At 38.0% G+C, this 23,179-nt stretch overlaps 2 protein-coding genes across 7 annotated transcripts in view; one reads left to right on the top strand and one right to left on the bottom strand.

Annotated features, from left to right (window-relative positions):
- Positions 1–529: 529 nt before the first annotated feature.
- Positions 530–7,259, top strand: LOC108260482 (protein translocase subunit SecA). Of its 5 annotated transcripts, none has more exons than XM_017460813.3 (4): positions 541–631; positions 852–874; positions 987–1,043; positions 1,817–7,259. In XM_017460813.3, the coding sequence occupies exon 4, from the start codon at positions 1,890–1,892 to the stop codon at positions 4,929–4,931; it is 3,042 nt and encodes a 1,013-aa protein (XP_017316302.1). In that variant the 5' UTR covers positions 541–631; positions 852–874; positions 987–1,043; positions 1,817–1,889; the 3' UTR covers positions 4,932–7,259. The 5 variants fall into 5 exon arrangements, with proteins under 5 accessions (XP_047008394.1, XP_047008393.1, XP_017316302.1 ...); XM_017460810.3 differs by having other exon boundaries at positions 542–631; positions 976–1,043; XM_047152438.2 differs by having other exon boundaries at positions 530–874.
- A 1,667-nt stretch (positions 7,260–8,926) lies between these two features.
- Positions 8,927–23,179, bottom strand: part of ndrg2 (NDRG family member 2) — a 45,041-nt gene continuing 30,788 nt past the window's right edge. The window contains exons 7-16 of one of the 2 annotated variants that reach the window (XM_053677311.1): positions 20,950–21,010; positions 20,061–20,147; positions 19,861–19,917; positions 19,654–19,757; positions 19,537–19,575; positions 19,377–19,428; positions 18,157–18,204; positions 17,966–18,001; positions 17,819–17,870; positions 8,927–12,877 (exon numbers count right to left, since the gene is read on the bottom strand). In XM_053677311.1, the coding sequence (XP_053533286.1) occupies positions 12,714–12,877; positions 17,819–17,870; positions 17,966–18,001; positions 18,157–18,204; positions 19,377–19,428; positions 19,537–19,575; positions 19,654–19,757; positions 19,861–19,917; positions 20,061–20,147; positions 20,950–21,010 (700 nt within the window). In that variant the 3' untranslated portion in view covers positions 8,927–12,713. 2 annotated transcript variants of the gene reach the window in all.

Genomic DNA, 23,179 nt, shown 5'->3' with positions numbered 1-23,179 from the left:
ACAACATGCTGCTTCCTACATTCTTGCCTCAATAAGTTGAGAAGTTTTTGCTGAAGGAAAGGAAGTGAAAGTGGGTTGGCTGAAACTACAGGGATTTCCCTTTAGACACCAAAAATAAGTTTATCTCAGTAAGCATTACAACTAATTAGATTCACATAGAAAATGAGATTCAAGTATCATCAAGTAATATGATTCATATTTTGTTTAAACATGATGTTTGTTGGTATTCAGTACAGTTTTTACTGACAGCAAACAATCATGCAGTCTTATTGAAAATAATTTTCAGTCATGGCATGTAAAAAAAAAATAATACAATGTTAGGAAAAAGACTGCAAATGAAAAAATTCACCAATAAAGAACAGTATCCATAACTGCTCAAAGGAATTTATCTTATATTAACCCCAATGTTTTTGCTATCCTGCGTAATGTTATTGTTATTAATGTTATTAAACATAATGTTATTATGTTACTGATTCCTAGAGAGCACGTGATTAACAGAAAGGAAAAGCAAAAGTGAAAGTGGGGGAATTCCATAGCACTCTTTATAAAAAGGTTTGTTCCTCAATTCAGTCTGTTTCCACATTACTTCGGATGCTGTCTTACCTGAGGACACTTCTTCATTACCTGTGAGGTAAGTATGACAAGGTTTATGTTATACTAAAGATCATGAACAAAAAGAACATGAGTAAATCAGTTTCATGTAGAGAGCACCTTCGATTTAATTGTTCTGTATCATAGTCAGTTTTGCTGGTAATTTGTCACAGGATGAATCGTAGTCTTATGTCAAATATCAATAGTGTAAATTAATCCATATCCACCAAGAACATTGATTCAATAAATATATTTTTCAGAGAGAGATGTTATAAACATTCTGGTACGTATTCCAGGACACATTATTAATCAAAAATTAATAATAATAAAAAAGAACAAAAACATAACAACAAAAAAAAACACATCCATGATCATTTATTCCAGGATATTGACAGTTCCCAAATGACTTCAGATGATGTCTTACCTGCAGATGTTTTATCTTCACCTGTGAGGTGAGTATGGTGAGATTTATGTTATACTAATGGTTTGGCCTACGCCTGCAAAGAGAACATAATAAATAGGTTTCTCATAGAGGGAACCTGTGATCTACTAGCTTTATATCAATATTCTATCTAAATTCATAAATATAGTTAAATTATAGAGTAGCATACATTATAAATATCCTAGTACATATGTCAAGAGAACACATAATTAAGCAAAATTAAAAGTAACCAACAAAATATAAGATTATCGATAAGACTGTTTATTCCAGGAACTTGACACAAATGTCTTGATACCTGATTATATCAAACAACAGACTATTGTAATATGTTGAATGTGACTAATCAAAAGCAAAAGTAAATATGATGGGGAATACCATGACACTCTTTAAAGGATGATGAAAAGATCTGAAAGGTAGACCTTTAACTATGAAAAGAACAAAAGTAAATAGGAACCTGTGAGTTTACTTGCTATGTATCATGGGTGGTTTTGTTGGCAGTTTGGCACAAGGTTACTCCTAATCCTATTTTAAAAATTGACAGTATAAATTAATTGACAGGATTGTTGTCTCCTGCATTAATCTAAATCTACCTTACAATAGCTTCATTTAAGTATTATTTTTGTCTTTATTTCAAAATTTCTTTACATGTGCCTATCATTGATGTAAGGTTATAATAATTGCAGAGCAGTATGCTTGGTTTGTTTAGAAATTATTCTTCAACAAGCTTTATACACTACGTCAACAATCCCAATATCACCCGAATTAATGTTCTGTTTTTAACAGGAAGAGCAAAATGGACTTCTGAACAGCACTGCATTTTGAAGCACACTTTGCTCTATAATCCACAACTCATCTTATGGCATCAACAAATCTACTGTTATCAAGATTGCTTGGTTTGGACAAATATGGACAGTGGAGTCAGGACGATGTTGCAGATTTGTTCATTGCCCTTGTGAAACAATACAGTGTCAGGAAAATAAAGACTGATTTCTACACATGGATCTCAAAAATGCTTTACAAAGTGGAAATTCACAAGATCAACAAGTCAGATTTATTATCTAACATTGAAACAAAGCAGTTTGTGGATGACGTTGAACTTAGAATTAATGACTTTGTTAAAGAAACAAAAGAGAAAAGCCTTGAAAATATTCTTAATGAACTGGAAGCAGAAGGAGACATTGATTGTAATATTTTATGTGGAGTTAAGGACATTGTGTTGTCTGCGTCATCACCATCACATTCTATTTCAACACTCCTGAAAGATATAAAGGATAAATTAGTGAAGCTATGTACAGCAGTAGAAGCTACCAAAAGATGGAAACCAAGGTTGACTCAGATGGTGAGCTGGTGCATCATGGTTCTTTCTGAATCTAGCCAGTTAATCCAGGTTGGCACAGGAGAAGGAAAGTCATGCATAGTGGCTATGTTTGCTGCATATCGTGCCATGATTGGAGAAAATGTGGACATTATCTCCAGTTCCCCTGTGCTTGCAGAGCGAGATGCTAAGGAGTGGCGAGTATTTTATGAAAATCTGGGAATCACTGTAGATTACAATACAAATAAAACAGGAGTTCAAGAGCTGAGGAAGTGTTATAATTGTCAAGTGGTCTATGGCACAACTAAGGATTTTGCAGGAGATTGGTTAAGACACTGGTTCAAAAGAGAAAATGTGAGACTTGAAAGAAAGTTTCAGTGTGTCATAGTAGATGAGGTGGACTCGCTCATGTTGGACAAAGGTCTAGAAGTTGTCTACATAGACAGTGAGATGCCTGTCATGGAGACTCTAAATGTAATCTTAGCTCAGATTTGGTTTGTTGTCAACCAGGTTGAAGATCTTGATGTAGAGAAAACACTAGATCTCATGCGTTCCTTACTAATGGCTGAGGATTCAAACATACTGCCATCACATAAATATTTAGAGATTCTCACAGATACATCAGAGATAGAGCAGAATGAATTCCACATTCCAGGCTTTATAGAGCACATCAATGGGAGGCTAAAAATCTGGATTAAAAATGCATTTCCTGCCAAAACAATGACTTTAGGGCATGAATACATTCTACACAATAATTGTGTAGTTCCTGTAGATTACAGCTCCACAGGAGTTGTGCAAAATGACATGAAATGGGGAGATGGACTTCAGCAATTCCTTGAAATGAAGCATCAAACCAGGCTGTCGAATATGTGCATTATAACAAATTTTATGTCCAATTTAAAGTTATTCAGGAGTTATGATCGGATTTATGGGCTCACAGGGACTTTGGGGAACCAAAGTGAGCTTGATTTGCTGCAGAAACTGTACCCTGGCATTAAAACTTGCAAAATCCCACCATTCAGACGCAGGAAACTTTATGAGAAGGATGGCATTGCAATTAATGATGAAAATGGGTGGGTACAAACAATTTGTAAGGTTGTTAATAAGAAAGTGAACCCCACAGTCTACCGAGGTTCTAGAGCAGTCTTGGTCATCTGTGAAACTATTAAACAAGCACAAATTGTCCACAAAGCACTTTCAAAAACCATTTCAACAGACAAATTGAAACTGTACACAAATAACAATATGGACAATTCAAAGGTTACAGGTGAAGAGGTCACCAAAGGTTGTGTCATTGTTGCAACCAATTTGGCTGGTCGTGGGACAGACCTCAAAGTCTGTACTGAAGTAAATGTTTCAGGGGGTCTGTTTGTAGTGCAGACTTTCTTGCCCCTTAATATCCGTGTGGAGCAGCAAGCCTTTGGTCGAACTGCACGAGAAGGAAACCCGGGTTCTGCCCAGCTCATCATGTGCTCCACTCACTTCTCTGAGTCAGTCAAACTGATAATGGCACTAAACCCACCTCTCTCCAGGTTACTTACCCTTCTGAGGCGTCTAACAGCCACTGTAGCTATGTCAGGATTCATCGAGAATAAGTTTGAAGAGACTCTCAAAATTTGTCAGGAAGACCCCAATGAAAAGAACTGTGAGGTAATGGTGACAGAACTCAAAGTCTTGCTAAACATTGAAAAGCCAAGTGGTTTAACTACTCTGGATACGGAAAAAAGGTCTAGAGATTTAATGGTACAAACGAGACTGTCACATTTTCTTAAAGATGATATACCAAAAATCACCAAAAAGGAACAGCTTTTTTCTCACTATCTTGAGATGCTGGATGAGATTTACAATCAGACTCAGGGTGGCAACCATGGAGATATTGTGTCTTCACTTCATGAGTGTTGGGGTATGTGGCTTCTGATGAAGTTCAATGAGAATGAATCGACAGAAACATTAACAAAGCAGTTACAGAAAGACTTGCAAAGTGCAAAGAAAAAACTGGATTGCAACCAGTCGCCTTCCTCCATGATCTACCATTATGTGAGGACTGGCAACACACATCGTCTTAAAGGATCCCTTGCAGATAGCATTGAGATGTACACAAGAGCCATTGAAAACAATCCTTGTTGGCCTGCCATTGCTTTGTACAATCGTGCACTGTCCATTCTGTCTAAAGCAAATAGTGGACATATTGCTCAGGCTTTGACAGACCTGAAGAAGGCTGAGGAAGCAGTAGACTCCTACAGTACAAAGTTGATATCGACTTTGATTTTTGTGCAAGATCTCAACATGACCTCTGACACCTTGCTTACCAAGCAATTTAAAGCCAAGTACCTGGCACAGAATTTACTCAAATTAAATATCCAACAAGCAATAACAGTGTTACAGATGGCTGAAAGTCGAGGTTATGATGTGAAAATAACAAAATACCCTGTGTTATTCCTAATGCTGAACCCTGTTGTATTAAGAGGATTTAGAGAGGTGTACACAGAGATAATGAATCTCAAATCACTGGGACTGGACACCCTCTTTTCACTAGAAACAGTGTTTTCTGTTTTTAAACGTTTGAGTAAAATATTCAGTTAAAGCCTCAGCTAAACTGTTTAAGAAACAGAACAGCAAAGAAAACAATTCAGCAGATATCTGTTTGGCATCCAGTAGCGAAGGATTGATGTGGACTGAAGAGCTGAATTAGATTTGCTCTCGCTAAGCATAACCTCCTGAATATAACAGTTAATTAAACACATTAATTAAATATATATTTAATAATCATTTTTGTAATCACATGTGATGACATCAAACAGTCAGACATTGGCGCCAGACTTAATAGTACTCCATGCTCAAGCCAATATTGCATAAGAAAAATTTGCTTAATTACAAGGCCAAAATTGCACATAACTGAGATAACTGAGATACACCAGTGGTTGTGTCCGAAATCGCGTACTACCCTACTACATAGTAGGAGAAAATCAGTACGCCAGAGGGGTAGTATGTCCGAATTCTCAGTAGGCGAGAAACAGTAGGAGAGAAATACCCGCATGGCTTACTGATTTTGCAGTATTCAACCGATGGACACTACTCAAGTCAAAAATCCCATAATGCAACAGGACCGGTGCAGACGAGCTCAGAAAAAAAAATCTCTGAAGACAACACATAGGCTCTTAAGTATTAAACCTTGGTTAAACAGGACTTGTTTAACAATACCCGAATAAATTGTTAACTTGTTGAAGGTTTAAACAAGAAAACAATTGTCACAGCGTTTAAAACCTTTTTTGTGATCTCCATCATGCTTTAGCCGGCCAAGATAACGGCAACAAATTTACCTCAGCCTGTTAACCCTGCCACATTACATTACTAATTCAGTTAAATTTCCTAATGTGCATTTTGCTGTTAGTGCGGTTGCTTTGATCTGGTGGTCCCTTTAAGATTTTTGTGTTTATGCTGACGTTGAAGGTCACACGATAATGCCAACATGGTGGTTGTAGTATGTCCGGGATTGTATTTATACTACACACACATACTGTTTCAATGGCTGTGCAGTAGGTACTGTCACAGTACATGATTTCGGATGCAGCCTCTGTTTAAGCAAACTCCAACTGTCATGCAACTTCCTAATAGTCTACAGTTACATCTGAGGTCTGAATACTGGTGTGTGAAGTTTTGGTATTAACTCCTCACTATACATGTGTAACACAACTGTGAAATTGGCACTGTGCTATTGCTCTTACCTGTGAAGTACGCAAAGGGTCCATTTTTGTCTCCATTCTATATTCACTCCATTTTTTGAAATTTGTTTGTTTGTTTGTGGTTTATTTGTTTTAAACTCATTCCATTTCATGGCAATAGATTACACAATGTAACTGTTTTCAGCCTTTACTACTGCAACCTCACAGCTCCAGGGTCATGGGTTCAGTTCAGAGTTGAGGTGATGGTCTGTGCACAGTCTATGCATGTTCTTCAGTTTCCTCTCACTGTGCAATAACATGCAGACAGTCGTATTTGCTATGTTCAATTTCCCGTAATTGTGTGTGCATGGAGCCCTGTGATGTACTGGTGTCCTGTCCACTGTGAATTCTCCTACTTTGCACCAAGTGTTGCTGGCCAGCATAAGATTCATCATAACCCTGATCAGGATAAAGCAGTTACTGAAGATGGATATTAAAATTTGTCCTTTCTTGCCATGGAGAAAACTATTCATGAATTTGTGTTATCATGTATAGACTATTGTATTTTTTTTTGCATTTGTTTTACTTACCTTAATCAATGAGCTCTGGCCTGCCTTATATTAATCCAGAACACACCACCTTTTATTCTTGGGTATGTAACTCTTGGGTTTCAGTGAGCACTTCTACAAAACATGTTAAAACCCATTCTTAATCTCTCATTTTGACCAGTTCTTAGTACTGTAATAACTTCTGATGCTATTACTGCTGTACTGTATGTGATAGCTTTTTATTTATGTACTGTTTTTGTGTTATATCTTTATTTTATTATTTCAATTGTTTATTAAGTAGAGTGAAGCACTTTGTAAGTAACAAGTATGTAATTACTTGAAATGTGTTTTTCTATCTCATCTGTCTGACTACTACATTTACCATTACTTTCTGAGGTGACCAGTGATATAATCTATATAGGATATTACCATCTTATTGTTATTGTTTAATACTGCTATTGCAAGTCTTCTTTGACTTGCAGATTACTTTTTTTGCTAGTATGAATAACATTCCTGAGTACATGCACTGTAGTCTAACCCTTGTGTCTCTCGCTGTGTCTCTCTTGCATTTGTAGCTTTTTGGCAACATTTAGTTTACTGTCAGCTCTTTCATCACTTCTATGCCTCTGTTTTGTCTCAACTGTAAGAGTCTCAAATAAGTGGATATCAGTAGAACTTTGGAGATTTTTCCTGCAATGAATTCTAGCCGTTTTTTTATCATGATCACTGGGTACAGGTTTCTCTGGTTTGATTGCAGCAGTGACCTTTATATACAGTGAAGTTCAATGAAGAAGTCCTGAAGTGTAACGAACTGTGTTTTATCTTTCGTTTATACATTGTGTGTTATTCCTCATTGTTTCTGAAACTCAACCAATTTGACTCTTCGTCTATTTCTAATAAATTGTTTCAGAAAAGCTGTCCCTGCCATCACATACCCCATTGTCACAGAGACAACGCACTAGTCAGTAATAATTGATCTACACAATATGTAATGCAAAGGTACATCATATATTTCGTTCCCATACAAAATTGAATGGGATATTTTTGCCCATTTCTTTTAACAAAACTGCTCAAGCGCCATTAGATCATGAATGGTGACTGATGCATTTTTCCAGGTTCTTTGTTTGCTGAGTCTCCAAGATGCCTGTTAGCAATTTCTTATGGCTCACATCTCTTATCACTTCTCTTCCATAGAACCCAGCTTTGTGGAGTGACTGGACCCTGATTGATAATTTTCCAGAACTTTGTTCTGGACTTGTTTTGATAGCTCCTTGGCCTTTGTGATGCTGTTTGTTCTTTAACAAACTATGGGGCCTTCCTTAAACAGATGTATTTCTATTGAAATGTGACACTTTTTTTTATATACTTTTTTTATTTATAAATAATTTCGCAAACTATATTCGTCCATTCAATTGTTCAATTTGAGGCTTAGGAACACAAATGGTGTTCGATCAAACAAAATATTTTCTACTCAAAAAAAAAAAAAAAAGTGTCCAAACCATTTATTTGTCTTCTGGCCATTTTGTAATTATAAATATAAATATAATAATAAATATATATATAAAAATCATATCATTATTAGGGGTGAGTTCCACATACCCTAATTTCCACCATCATGAATTTTGCCAAAAACTGTTTTTGGTTTTTTGTTTTTTTGAATTTTTTATTTTTTTTTAAATTGTAGGAGTTTTTTTCCAGTCATCACCAAATTTGGCAAACGTCATCATCAGAGTAAACCTCCAAAAAAGAATTTTGAATACAAGTTTGTCTACAATGAGCAAATGAATCTGATGGTGAAGCTGCCAAACATGAAGTGAGTCTATATCTCAGCAACGACTTTGCACACCGACACAAAACGTGGTAACCATCTTCAGGACCATGACCTGAGGCTATGTAAGAAATTGTTTGCCAGTGCCACCTACAAGGCAAAAGTTACAATAACATTCTAAAATTCTTAGATTTAACCGCCATTTTTTGCTATTCTTCCAAATTTTGTCCAATCTTCCCCAAACTTGGCTCACATCATCTTGAGATCTGTCTGAACAAAAAAAAAAGTTATAAAAATGACTTATTCAAAAACATTCTCCTGTAATGTGAACGGTTATCCCCTGAAAATGCCAACTTTTATTATCAATATTATCAATATTGCTCAAAGTTGATAAAGGCTGATGTGAAAATTTGATTACATTTCACTGTGTTTTGCTTTTTATATAGACAATTCACAAACAGTGATGCTACAGTAAAAAATGCACAGCTTTTTTAAATTATTCTGAACATTTTTCATGGCATATTAACATTAAAAAAGGAAACAACGGAAACTGAGGTAATAATCAAGTCAACAAATCCACATCATGTCAAAGCAAGCCAGCATGTTTTACTCCCTTTATTAATACCTTTTTTTCGGTTGTTCATAGCATTACACAGAATTAGCCACACAAGAAACTTGGATTGTATTTTGCTATACATTTTTTATGTTAATAATGTTAATCCCCCCCTCCTTTTTTTTTTTTTTTTTTTTACATTCTAATGCTAAAAAAGGTTACACAAGAACTAGCACACACTGTCTAACCTGTGAGAACAGTCAGACAGTAACATAATACACCAGGAAACACAGGGAGGATTGAACATTAAAAAGGTTATGAATAAAGAAAAAATTAAAATAAAATTAAAATATATAAAGAGGAAGAGCAATCACACAGCTCTGGCCCAAACACTGATGCTTCCGTTTTGTCCCCCTTTTTAATCCCCCAGAGTAAACTATGTCAGACATTTCCCTTTACTCTTTTTAATATCGAGCAATGCAAAGCATTCGTTCTGTATCAAATATCTCTACCAGTATTCCTCCATTAGCAATAGACTGAATGACACCATGTGCAATTTTTATACATTTCTGCTCCAACTTTCAACACTAAACTTAACAAAAGCAAAGACAAACATCCTTGTGTTTCAATACTGTTTTTTTAACATTCCCTCACAAGTCAAAAATGTGACCTAACCACTGATGACTTTCAGCACAAGGGGAAGAGGGAGTAACGGGTGCTTTATTTAATTTTTGCATAAAACCCAGATTGAAAGCAACAATTCAAAACATACTTTTTTGAGTCTACAGTTACACTGATTCAGTCATTTGGATCATTCCTGGTGATCCTGGTGATAATTTGTTGGTTGGTGCTGTATTTTTGTTATTCCTGTTAGACGTTAGTGGCTGTGCGCCATGCTGATGTCACATGGGACATAGCTAGCGATGGCGTTCCACAGGTGAACAGATTTAACACCAACAAGTCAGGGTTGTTTTTTCCTTTAAGTTTCTGAATTATCCTTAAGATGGGAATTCGCTCAAACCAAATAGTGAGGAACTAATGAAGTTGGCAAAGATGTGTTAAAAACAGTATTGGAACCGAGGCCCAAAGTTTTAGTGTGATTTGACTGCACATGACAAGTATACAAATGTAGCCTATCAAATACACACATCTAACTCTCAATGGGATTCTGTGTCATGTCAACAGAGAATTGTATTGATTTGGTGTTTTACGGCAGTGTTGTGCTGATTACTCTGGCTTCTACAACACAGTGTTGCAAATGAAAAAAAAAGTGCTGGTGAGTTGCTTCTCTTGATAAAGGTATGGCTATGTTTGTTTGTTACAAGGAGTTAAATTTAGCTAGGCAGTTCCTCTAGAGGCTTTTAGGTAAGAGTTGGTAAACTAACAGTCAAACTTATTTAAAATTTAGCTCATTGTCATTTGTTTTTCTGTCTTAATAGAAACAGTCTGGTGGCAGTGGATTTGCTGGAAGATCATTATTATCAAAATCATCATTGTTTTGTTAGAGGGGTCCATTATTAATTCATGAGACTAATAACTTAGCCATGCTAAAGTGTCAGCCAAACAGAAAGAAAAAAAAATGCCCATATCAAATGTTTTCCAACATTTTATTTGAGAAACTGTATATTTTCCCCCCAAATGCTAGAATGTATGTCTACATTCTGTCATAGATAAGTGCCCTAAGTATAATGTCAAATATTTTACGATTCTATCCAAATTGGCCCTTATTCATCAGAGTTGCATACCGTCAAATCTGATTCTAAGATGAACACACAAAAATGAAAACCTTATTTGTCAATTTCATCTTTGCCCTATTAGTATAAAACTTACATCTGTGTGTGTAAATTAGTGTAAATTTTGTACAACTTGAAAAATTATTGATTTGCAGTTAAATAAAGAAACTCAATACTAGTATCATCAACACTACAAGTAAATATCATAAGTAAAGCAGTATAAACATAGCAAATAATGCTGATAATCACAATTGTGTGTGCAGAACCCACGTACTAAAATACAGGTAATGGGGCTTAGAGTCCACCTGTAATTTATAGAAGTGAATCAAAGGGGCAGACGTTGATCTTGATCAGCTCATTAATCCTTCATTTTAATATTAGTAATACATTTGTGTACAAGAGGCATCATAAAGCAGTGACCTGGATGTGTAGTCTTGGAAACACAGGCCCTGGCTGTGAGTTTCATTGCTTAATTTATGTCAGTGTTTTCTTTATAGGAATGAAGGTTTTTAGTTGAGAAACCTGGCACACCTATATTTATACATACAGCTTAAAAAAAAACTGATTTCAGCTAAATATGACCTATTCGAGTACTAAAATTAATAAAAACTAAGCTTTAATCAGGTTTACATTACTACCTGAAGGTGAGATCTACCTGATTGTGACCTTAAACAGCTTAATATTATAAGGGTAGATTGGGAAATGTCATGCATGGTAAATGACAGGTAAATAAGGGATTAGTTAGTGGGAGCTTCCATCAATGCAGATGAAGCTGATTCATATATTGTGCTCATCTAGGACAGTCTGAACGGTCATAAGGCAGTTTCATGAATCAGACGCAGATTTATTCCTAGGTCATTCCATGCATCCAAATCTGTGCTTGATTTTACGCAATTTTGCTGAATAAGGGCCAATGTGTTTTTTTCTGGAATTGGAAGCGCACTGGGGCATATGCTAGTGTTAACACTGAGAAAAGGTTCTGGGCATGAAGTTGCAATATTCAAATGACTGTGTATTTATTTATTAAAGTGCAGTTAGAATTGTTAGGCTTCAGCCAAGTGTGCTGATGTATGTAGATCTTACATCAGCTTCAAGTTGCTATTTTTAAATTTACTACTTGGTTGAATGAATTTTGTCAAACACTCAGCATTTGGGATACAGCCATACTAAATAAAACCAATTCTGCTGGTGTTTTAAAAATTTTTATTTTTGAAATCCAGATAGTGGAAGCTTAAAACTTCACCTGTTTTGTCTGTCTCCATAATCCATATACTCTCACATCAACATTACCATCAACAAAAACATATGTATTTGCAACAATCCTACCATGCAATTTGGAGCAGTCAAACATACTAATGTCTCAATCTTTCAATTCTACACAGTTTCCCATATTTACCATTTCCCCACTTATTTTTGTTTTCAAATAAGTCAAATGGAAGACCTGAGCTGGCTGCCACCAAAAGACATTGGTATTTATCCACACCTGTTGCCATGGCCTTGTATGAGAGTCACATGACTATTACAAATAAGTTCATTAAAAAAAAAGTCCCACTCCAAACACACCAAATAGTATACCAAAATAACTCAGACACAAGAGGAGTATTGCTACTCTATTGTTTTTTTTCCTCTATTGTTCAACATGTAATTAAGTGAATTGTTTTTAATTACATTAGTCATTATTTATAGATAATTATAATTAATTTTCTATATTAGAAGTATTACTATTGGTTATCACTACATCGTGGGTCTCTCTACAGGCCCCTACCTGCACCACAGATGTTAAGTTGACAGAGGGATGGAGAGATGTATTTTTTTCTCCTTCTCTCCCCATGTCACTTGTTTCCTGCTCGCTTCTCTTAAGAATCTCTCACTTCCCAGAAGTATGGGATGAGCGAATTATACATGAGAATGAGATTTAGTTTGGTAAGAGGAGTATCTTTCTCTCTTTATGTCTCTCTTCCTTTCTTGCTTTACACTTTGATGAATGGATATGACTGATTGCTATGACCCTCTCAATAGTAGTGGCTTTCCACTTATCCATTCATCCATCCATCCATCCACCTCTCTCTCGCTCTCTCTCTTGTTCTCTTTCACTTTCTCTTCAGCAGGACACCTCCATTGTGTTGGAGGGGCTAGGGGGCATGTTTCCACCTACAGAGCCCTGGGAGAGAGTGCGCGATCGTGAGCGAGAGCCTTCCAGGGAGTAGGATGAAGAGAGTGAGGTGGTGCGTGAGCGGGACAGACGAGTCATGCAGGAGGATGCCACTGATGAAGAGAAAGAAAGAAAGTACATTAGTTAGAGGTTTTTGGTTTTTAAAAAAATATTTTATTTATTTATTTTTTTAAAAATCACAAATATTTTGCTCTCATGGATATCAAACAATTGAAAACACACACAAAAAAAGTCTTTGTTAAATATAGGTGTGTGACAATTATGGGTACCCTTTTAGTCAATACTTTGTGCTACTTCCCTTTGCAAAGATAACAGCTCTGAGTCTTCTTCTATAATGCCTGATGAGGTTGGAGAATACATGGCAAGGAATTTCAGACCATTCCTCTATACAGAATCTCTCCAGATCCTTCAAATTTCAAGGTTCAAGCTGGTGGACTCTCCTCTTCAGTTCACCCCACAGGTTTTCTACTGGTTTTAAGTCAGGGGACTGTGATGGTCATGGCAGGATCTTGATTTTGTGGTCAGTAAACCATTTTTGTGTTGATTTTGATGCATGTTTTGGATCATTGTCCTGCTGGAAGATCCAACCACGGCCCATTTTAAGCTTTCTGGCAGAGGCAGTCAGGTTTTTATGGGGTTGGAATTGTTTAAATTTTCACATTTTCATATTTCCAAATAAATAGATTACGATCCACAAATAAATGTAGCAAGATTCATAAAAATGAATTAAATTCACAAATAAATCAAATGAGATTTGCGAACAATTAATTTTTTTACAAATACGTTTTTATGTCACAAACAACTCTACCTGGCATTCATTTGTGGATCACGTTCTGTGCATTTGTGGATTTTGAACCATTTCTAGCGTTGAGTGCACACAAATCCACAAACAGTGGGTTCCCGTCCTGATTGTAAAACAAACCCTGAATATTCTTTCAATATATTTCTCACATCTGATTTCATAGGGGTGCTGAGAGAGTGTTGCAAAATTGTCGCACACCTTTATTTAACAAAGTTTTTTTTTTTTTTGTATAAACCTGTGTTGCGTTTGCAATTGTTTGATATCGATGAGAGTAGAGTATTTTTGTGAATTTTTTTTAACAAAAGATCAGAAGGTTAAACTATAAAGACAATTTTTCTCCTTCTTTGCTCACATTTACCAACGGTGCCAATATTAGTGGAGGGCACTGTAGGTCCTGGGTAAAAATATTACAGTCGGATGCAAAAATTTGCACTCCCACCGACAGTTTGACCGATCCAGCCCACTCCCGCAAAAAGTTTGACCAATTAATTTACATTTATGCCATTTGGCAGACACCCTTATCCAGAGCGACTTACAGAAGTGCTTTGAAGTCTCCATCAATAAATACATCCCAATACTGGTTCACTAGGTTACGGACTAAGATTATCAGTTAAAACATTCGGTTGGGACATAATATAGTAAGAAAAAACACACAGACAACACAACTTTTTTTTTTTTTAAATGAAGTGCTAATTTAAGTATTTTAGGAAGAGGTAGGTCTTTAGACGTCGTTTGAAGACTGCCAGTGACTCCGTCTTCAAATGGACATCTAGGGGAAGTTCATTCCACCACCTAGGTGCCAGAAAAGAGAAGAGTCTTGATATATGCCTTTCTTGTACCCTGAGAGATGGTGTCACCATTCTAGTGCTGCTAGAGGATCGGAGAGAGTGTTTTGCAGTACGTGGTGAGAAATGATTTGATGTAAGTGGGTGCTGGTCCATTTTTGGCTTTTCAGGCAAGCATGAGTGCCTTATATCTGATGCACTGCGTAGCAGTAGAGTGATGTGGGAGAACTTAGGAAGGTTGAAAACAAGTCGAGCAGCTGCATTCTGGATCAGTTGCAAAACTCGAATGGCTCTCAGAGGAAAACCTACCAGGAGTTAGTTGCAGTAGTCCAGTCCCGAAATGACAGGAGACAGAACCAGGATAGAAATGGACAAATCCTTCTGATGTTGAAAAGGAGAAATTGAAATGAGTATGTCAGATTACCAATATTAGAGGAAAGGGACAGTTGATTGTCCATGGTTACCCCAAGGTTGCATGTAGAAACAGAAGTTGGGAGAGAGTTATCCAAAGAGTTGTCCAGGGAGATCACAAGATCCTGACATGGTGATGAATCACCTGGGATGAACAGCAGTTCAGTTTTGCTGGGATTAAGTTTCAACTGATGAGCTGGCATCCATGATGAGATGTCTGCCAGACATGCAGAGATCGGAGCAGAAACAAGAGGATCTGCAGGAGGGAAGGAGAGAATGAGCTGAGTGTCATCCGCATATCAGTGGTATGAAAACCCATGTGAGGATATGACCACCAACCATACGATTAGTGGACAACCCGCCCTACTACCTGAGCCACAGCCGCCCAGTATAGTAGAGTATAGAAGTATAGAAGAAGAACAGAAGAGGACCAAGTACTGAGCCTTATGGGATACCAGTGGAGAGTCTCTGGGGAACAGATGTGGATCCCTCCACGTCACCTGGTATAATGACCTTCCAGGTAGGAAGCAAACCATTGCCATGTTGCACCACGAATTCCAAGACTCATGAGGGTGGACAAGAGTGTTTTGTAGTTTACTGTGTGAAATGCTGCTGAAGGGTCAAGGAGGATGAGGACTGATGACAATTTGACTGATCTAGCAGTATGTAGCTTCTCAGTGACAGCCAAAAGGGCAGTCTCTGTGGAATATGCTGCTTTGAAGACCGACTGGTTAGGATCTTGGAGGTTGTTCTGTGAGAGATAGAGAGACAGTTGATTGTAGACAGTGCATTTTGAGGATTTTAGAAAGAAAGGAGAGAAGCGACACTGGTTGGTAGTTGCCGATGTCAGAGGGATCCAGAGTGGGTTTCTTCAGGATGGGAATAACCCTTGCTCTCTTGAATGCAGTTGGTACATGCCCAGATGATATGGCGCCATTGATGATAGTCGTGATTAAGGGGAGGTCTTGTGAAATGGTTTGGAGCACTGTGGAAGGGATTGGATCCAATGGGCAGGGTAGGATTGCAGGACAAGATGACACTAGATTAGAAAAATGTGCCGGTGAAGGAGAAAAGGAATCCTTAGTGGGTTGTGTAGTAGTTGGGGTAGAAGTGAAGGTCTGGCAAATTTTTTCAATCTTCCCATCATAAAAGGTGACAGTCTTCAGCAGTCAGGAAGGATGGTGCAGGAGGAGCTGGTGGGCTGTGTATTGAAGAAAAGATGTTGTGGAGCTTGTGAGGGACTTGTGCAGAAGTTTTCAGCTTTTCCTTGTAAAAGGCAGTCTTAGCAGAAGTAACTTCAGATGAGAATTTGGACAGGAGAGCGGGGTAAGAGGCAAGATCTGCCTCGAGTTGTGATTTCTTCCACTTTCTCGCTGTTATTAGTTCTCTCTGATGGCTACATAACACATCTGACAGCCAATGAACAGGATAAGAAATCTTCCTGAGTTTAGAAGAGAGAGCAGAGGAGGTATATGGATGAGGAAAGGAAAGAGTCTGTGGCTAACTCCAATGGTAAGGAGGAAAAGGAGTCGGGGTCTAGAAGGGATGATAGGGTGCAGGAAGCTATAGAGGAAGGAGAGATAAAATGGAGCTTTGGAGAAGTAGGAGAGAAGTACTTATAGCTGGTTTTAGGTAGGGTAGGGAGGGTGATTGTGAAGGATACCAAGTGATGATTAGAAGCATGGAGTGGGGTAGCATTGCTGTCTGTAGCTGGAGAGGGGCGGCTGAAGGAAATGTCCTCAATGTCCAGGACATCTCCTCCCTATGGGTATGAGTGAGCAGGCAGCTGTGTGTGGGTGGAATGCTGCTGAATGTCAAGGAGAAGGAATGCAGAAGAGGGATAAGGCAAGAGGACTCAAGCTCATCAGAGGGGAGGTTGAAATCTCCAAGTACTGTAAGAGGGGTGCTGTCAGTAGGGAAAAGACTGAGGAGCATGTCCTTTCCTTCAAGAAAGACTCCATGGGGACCAGGAGGGCGGTAGATGACGATGATTAGAAGGTTGATCAGGGAGATAACTGTAACTGCATGGAATTCGAAGGATGAGACAAGACAGGGAGAGAGGTGTGGAGCACCATCTCCAAGAAAACAGTAGATCTGTACCACCACCTCTGCCAGTGTGAGAGACAGCATAAGCAGAAGACAGAGCAGCCGGTGTAGCAGAGTTCTGTGGAGATATCCAGGTTTCAGTTAGTGCCAGAAAGTCAAGAGAGTAAAGGAAAGCTAATGGAGAGATGAAATCAGCTTTCATTACAGCAGACTGGCAGTTCCAGAGCCCACCTACCACTGCTGCTACCAATACCACTCGCATAGAAAGTTTGATGAATCCCACATTCTCTCAGAAAGTTTGACCAATAATGCCCACTCTCACACCGATCACATGCTCAATATTTTCTAATGAATTCTAATTGGATTTATTAGCCAAAATATAAACAAACAAGAAGCAGGCCACTGTTAAGTGTTTTATTCCTCTTATTCCATAGCAGTTTGCAATAATTATTATTTTTTCATTTAGTAAAGAATAGCTAGAAACTGTCATTCCCTCACCAATGTCGGCAAAAAAAAAAAAAAAAAAAAAAAAAAAGCAGCTTCTCATGTTTTCATGTGACTGGAAAAGTCATCCGTCCTAAGGACCTTCCTATGGCAGACAGGCTTGACACGGGAGATTCCTTCCATAAAGTCTAGCTTAAAAAAAGCTTTAAAAATTCTTCACCATATAAATGATAATGGGTTTTTCTTTGTTAATTACCAACATGTTTTTTTAAATCAATTTATTATAAGACTTGGATTATGTGCAACATTTGTCATACGAGTATATAAAGATTTGTTGCTACAAAAATTACAGAATATTAGAAGGAACACATTAATATAAACCTGTGATTTGTATTACAGCCAGCAGGACGGTTAGAGCTGTTGTTATAGAAAATTAATCAACACCTTCTGACCAATCCGAATAGAGAATTCAGCAGAGCTATGATACACCTCTTCTAATACTACAAGTCAGACAAATCTCATCATTCTGATTGTAAACTACTCACTGTATCCCATTCCCTGGATGAAGTATTTGAATGCTTCAGTCAGCTTGCTGGGCTGCAAAGACACATTCAAAAATGATGTAACCAAATCATTATAATGCTACTGATTCATTAGTTTAATGATGTTTAATTTAAAAAAATATTACTTACTTGAGTGAGTTGTGGCATCCCACCAGCATCAGCCATCTGCAGAGAGCACAGAGAAAACAACAATTTAATATTATACTCTTGTGAACACAAAGCAGGAAATGCATTAATTTGGTTGCTAGAGTGCACATTGCTTATCAGTATTAAATGCTTAAGGTTTCTTGGAGAAAAAGCATATACAAAATTAATGGCACCTTCAGGAATGAGGTTGTAGTTGGGTCCAGTTTGCTGTTGCATTCCACCTGATGGACAAAACACAAAATCTCTGTGACTCTGAATCTAGACATTTTTGAGATGACAAATAATCGTTGGTGTTATCTCGGATATTATTGCACGATTCAACCTAAGCACTCCAATGGATTTTAATTTGAATAGCTTAAGGCCGCTCTCACACTTGGTATGTGTGCACGTTTGTTTGTTGTTTTTTTCACAACACAGAAAAGGCGCTGGCCGAAGCACTTTATCTTGATAGTCTTAGCATATATTGCTATTAATAGTAGTAATAAAAATTACATGGCTTAACGCTGGGAATAAGAAGGTTGTTTGCCTTCACGGTCGCGCTGGAGGCAGAAAATCAAGACAAGACGAGCTGTTTGTCTAACCTGATCATATGCACCTACAGTCACATTGCCTACTGAGGAATTTCCCCCAAAAAATAGCCAAGTTATTATTTCTAGTTATATTGGAACACTGGAGTACAGGCAACAAAATATTTCCAATTCAACATGTTGTGGATGATCCTTATTTTCATTTACTAACAACAAATTTGTCAATGGCACCATATGTTTCATGTTTGTTTCTCTTGCTCTCAAACATGTGACTTGTCGGGAGATTTTTAAAATCAATGAATAAATAAATAAAAAGCACTTTAACATCACTCAGTTGAAGCTTTTTTTCAACTTTGGAAGCATCACTACATGTAAAACTTGCACTGGCAAAAAAACGGGGAAAAAAGGTTTTAACCTACATTGAGTACATTGACAGAGGTAATGCATAACTACAAATTCATGCCTGAATCCCTAGAAGGTTGAAGCCACAGATTAATGCAAGCAATCAGAAGAATACATGAACGCTCCTTACAAAAATACTGTACATGTTTTGTATAGATGTTGATGGACTGTTCTTGGACTTCAATTATAAATTATTATATAATTATATATTTTCCTTATTTTTTAAAAAAAATTCTTGTCTGTGATAATCACATACACTCTACATATGTGGTAGACAGAGAAGGTTGAAAAAAAAAAATTCAATTAAAACAAACACGACAGAATATCCACATGTACATATACGGTTGAATATAAAAACATGCATCTTCAGACTGTAAAATTCATAAGCAGCAAGATACGAGAGTGTACAAATCTAAGATATATTATCTTGTTTAAAAAGTGTTCCTGATTGTATGAGGACTTACTGCAGCGTCTTCATATGGTGCCTGGTCCCCTACCACCAGCATGACGGGACATCTGAAAAGAGGGAGGGAAAGACAAAAAGACAGGTAAACTTCAAATACTTGCATTTTTTGCTGAACCATATGAATTATATTATTCAATTATTTATTTTGTTCAACTCACTTGAGTGTGTTGCTACGGTCAATGCTCAGATCCCTGCGACTGAAAGACAGAAAAACGACTTTTAAGACTGAGAGATAGAGAAATAGAGACAAAGTTAGAGATTGAGAAAGAGTGTACTTGTTGTAGCTCTTCCAGAAGAGGTCAATGTTTGTCAGGTTAGAGGCTGTTGAGATCCTCTCCCTGTGTGCCTGAACAAGCTCAGTGTTGGACGAATTCTCTTCCTGCATGCACACACATGCAGTCACACAAACAGCGTGATTTAACAGTTCTGGGTTTGGATAGATTATTACACACAACCATAAGAAAACGCACACACACACGCACCTGACTGAAGAGGTGACCTAGGATCTGCTCGGCAAGTGAGGAAGTCAATGTGATGAGCTGGAATGAAAGAATAGAGAAAGAGGAAGAAAGAAGAAAAATGAACATAAATGAAATTCTCCCAGCACTCTAAAAAAAAAAATTAAAAATACAAATAGAGAGTTTTATTGTACCAATCGTATGAGAAAAAGAAAAAAACACACCTTTTGGGCGGCCCAGTCCATCCAGCCGCGAGCGTTCAGGTCAATATTTATCAGAACAAGACCTTCCACAGAGTCTGGATTTTTAAGCTATGAGAGAGAGAGAGAGAGAGAGAGAGAGAGAGAGAATATTCAAATAAACTCCAGACAATGCATACATGAGTGCAACACCATTGTATCATAACGAGAGCTCTTCGACTAAACTGACCTCTAATGGCCTATCTATCTATCTAGTTATAAAAACAACCTCCATCCTTTTTCTGTACCACTTATCCTACAAAGGGTAGCAGGGAGACTGGAGCCTATCCCAGGGAACCCGGGGCACAAGGCAGGTTACACCCTGGACGGGGGTGCCGACTCATCGCAGAGCACAATTACACACACACGCCTTTACATATTACAGACAATTTAGAGATGCCAATCAGCCTATAACACATGTCTTGAGGAAACCGGAGTACCTGGAGGAAACCTCTGAAACACAGGGAGAACATGCAAAGTCTGCACACACAAGGTAGAGGCGGGAAATCGAACCCCCAACCCTGGAGGTGTGAGGCAAACGTGCTAACCACTAAGCCATCAAGCGCCTGCTCTACAAACATAATATTTTTAATATATAAAACATGAGAACATTTGTAATATAATGGTAAAACTGTGTGATGTCTCTGTTACTAAAATAGATACATTGTTTAAAATACTGAAATACAATTTTTAGGGGCAAACTGTTTTTATGGTGATTTTTTGCTTTCTAGAAATTATCGTCATGATTTCTCAATATTGTTATCATCGTCTGTAATTGAAGGTCTTGACCCCAGTTTGCTCACTTCTGGATGCAAAAATCTTACTAGTAAGGACACAAGTAAGGAGGATAATAGGTAGACAGAGAGAGACTTACTGTGAACTTCGACAGGACATAGGCCCCTGCTCCAACTCCAATTCCAATCACAGTACGGAAACTACACATAGAAAACTAGTTAGCAATACTGAATGCGGTATTTAAGGCAGCTGGTTCCAGTAGACAGAAATAGAAGTAATCCAGTAAAATATGTACGGTACAAAATCACTGTTGAGAAAAAATATAACTCTAGACTTTCCGGTTTTGCAATAATAAAAACGTAAAGGAGGTAAAATCATAACCATATTGCAACCCATAAGGCTGCATTGCTATACCTGCGCTACAACGAAGGAGGGGAATAGCAGTAGACTTTTCAATTAAGGCACACTTATCCTTGGCAGCAAGCTTAATATGAAATTTAAAAAAAAAGTTATTTAATTACTAATATTTATAGTTATATGCTTCGCCTACGTATAGTCATTTCAGTCATTTGTAATTAGGTAGCTGGAGGAGGTGGCCTTGGATGGATAGATCCAAGGATATAGAAGGTTTCTTTACTTAAGATGTCTGCTGACGTGGCCTGGCCTGGAAGTTAGCTATGGTCCAGCCAAAGTACAGCTGCTCAGGTCGGCCCCCTTTAGCTAAAAAGCAACTCAGATTTGAAGTTTTAACAGAATGCCATGTGACTGGTTGAAAAGGGAACGCTTGCGAATTACAGTTGAAATTGCTCTTCCTGGACAGCAAAGGGATCTAAAAATGACCTACTTACATACAGTGAGGGAAAAAAGTATTTGATCCCCTGCTGATTTTGTACGTTTGCCCACTGACAAAGAAATGATCAGTCTATAATTTTAATGGTAGTTGTATTTGAACAGTGAGAGACAGAATAACAACAAAAAAATCCAGAGAAACGCATGTCAAAAATTTTATAAATTAATTTGCATTTTAATGAGGGAAAAAAGTATTTGACCCCCTCTCTATCAGAAAGATTTCTGGCTCCCAGGTGTCTTTTATACAGGTAACGAGCTGAGATTAGGAGCACACTCTTAAAGGGAGTGCTCCTAATATCAGTTTGTTACCTGTATAAAAGACACCTGTCCACAGAAGCAATCAATCAATCAGATTCCAAACTCTCCACCATGGCCAAGACCAAAGAGCTCTCCAAGGATGTCATTGACAAGATTGTAGACCTACACAAGTCTGGAATGGGCTACAAGACCATTGCCAAGCAGCTTGGTGAGAAGGGGACAACAGTTGGTGCGATTATTCGCAAATGGAAGAAGCACAAAAGAACTGTCGATCTTCCTCGGCCTGGGGCTCCATGCAAGATCTCACCTCGTGGAGTTGCATTGATCATGAGAACAGTGAGGAATCAGCCCAGAACTACACGGGAGGATCTTGTCAATGATCTCAAGGCAGCTGGGACCATAGTCACCAAGAAAACAATTGGTAACACACTACGCCGTGAAGGACTGAAATCCTGCAGCGCGCGCAAGGTCCGCTGCTCAAGAAAGCACATATACATGCCCGTCTGAAGTTTGCCAATGAACATCTGAATGATTCAGAGGACAACTGGGTGAAAGTGTTGTGGTCAGATGAGACCAAAATGGAGCTCTTTGGCATCAACTCAACTCGCCGTGTTTGGAGGAGGAGAAATGCTGCCTATGACCCCTGGAAGACCATCCCCACAGTCAAACATGGAGGTGGAAACATTATGCTTTGGGGGTGTTTCTCTGCTAAGGGGACAGGACAACTTCACCGCATCAAAGGGACGATGGACGGGGCCATGTACCATCAAATCTTGGGTGAAAACCTCCTTCCCTCAGACAGGGCATTGAAAATGGGTCGTGGATGGGTATTCCAGCATGACAATGACCCAAAACACACGGCCAAGGCAACAAAGGAGTTGCTCAAGAAGAAGTACATTAAGGTCCCGGAGTGACCTAGGCAGTCTCCAGACCTAAATCCCATAGAAAATCTGTGGAGAGAGCTGAAGGTTCGAGTTGTCAAACGTCAGCCTCGAAACCTTAATGATTTGGAGAAGATCTGCAAAGAGGAGTGGGACAAAATCCCTCCTGAGATGTGTGCAAACCTGGTGGCCAACTACAAGAAACGTCTGACCTCTGTGATTGCCAACAAGGGTTTTTAAACCAAGTACTAAGTCATGTTTTGCAGAGGGGTCAAATACTTATTTCCCTCATTAAAATGCAAATCAATATATAACATTTTTGACGTGCGTTTTTCTGGATTTTTTTGTTGTTATTCTGTCTCTCACTGTTAAATCTACCAT

Source organism: Ictalurus punctatus, chromosome 29 (assembly GCF_001660625.3).
Source record: "Ictalurus punctatus breed USDA103 chromosome 29, Coco_2.0, whole genome shotgun sequence".
NCBI lineage: Eukaryota > Metazoa > Chordata > Actinopteri > Siluriformes > Ictaluridae > Ictalurus > Ictalurus punctatus.
The sequence above is the reverse complement of the archived record's forward strand: the minus strand, read 5'-3'. Positions and strand labels throughout refer to the sequence as shown.

Bases quoted from the DNA above. Each gene is read 5' to 3' on its own strand.
- LOC108260482 (XM_047152438.2), top strand. From the start codon at position 1,890: ATGGCATCAACAAATCTACTGTTATCAAGATTGCTTGGTTTGGACAAA.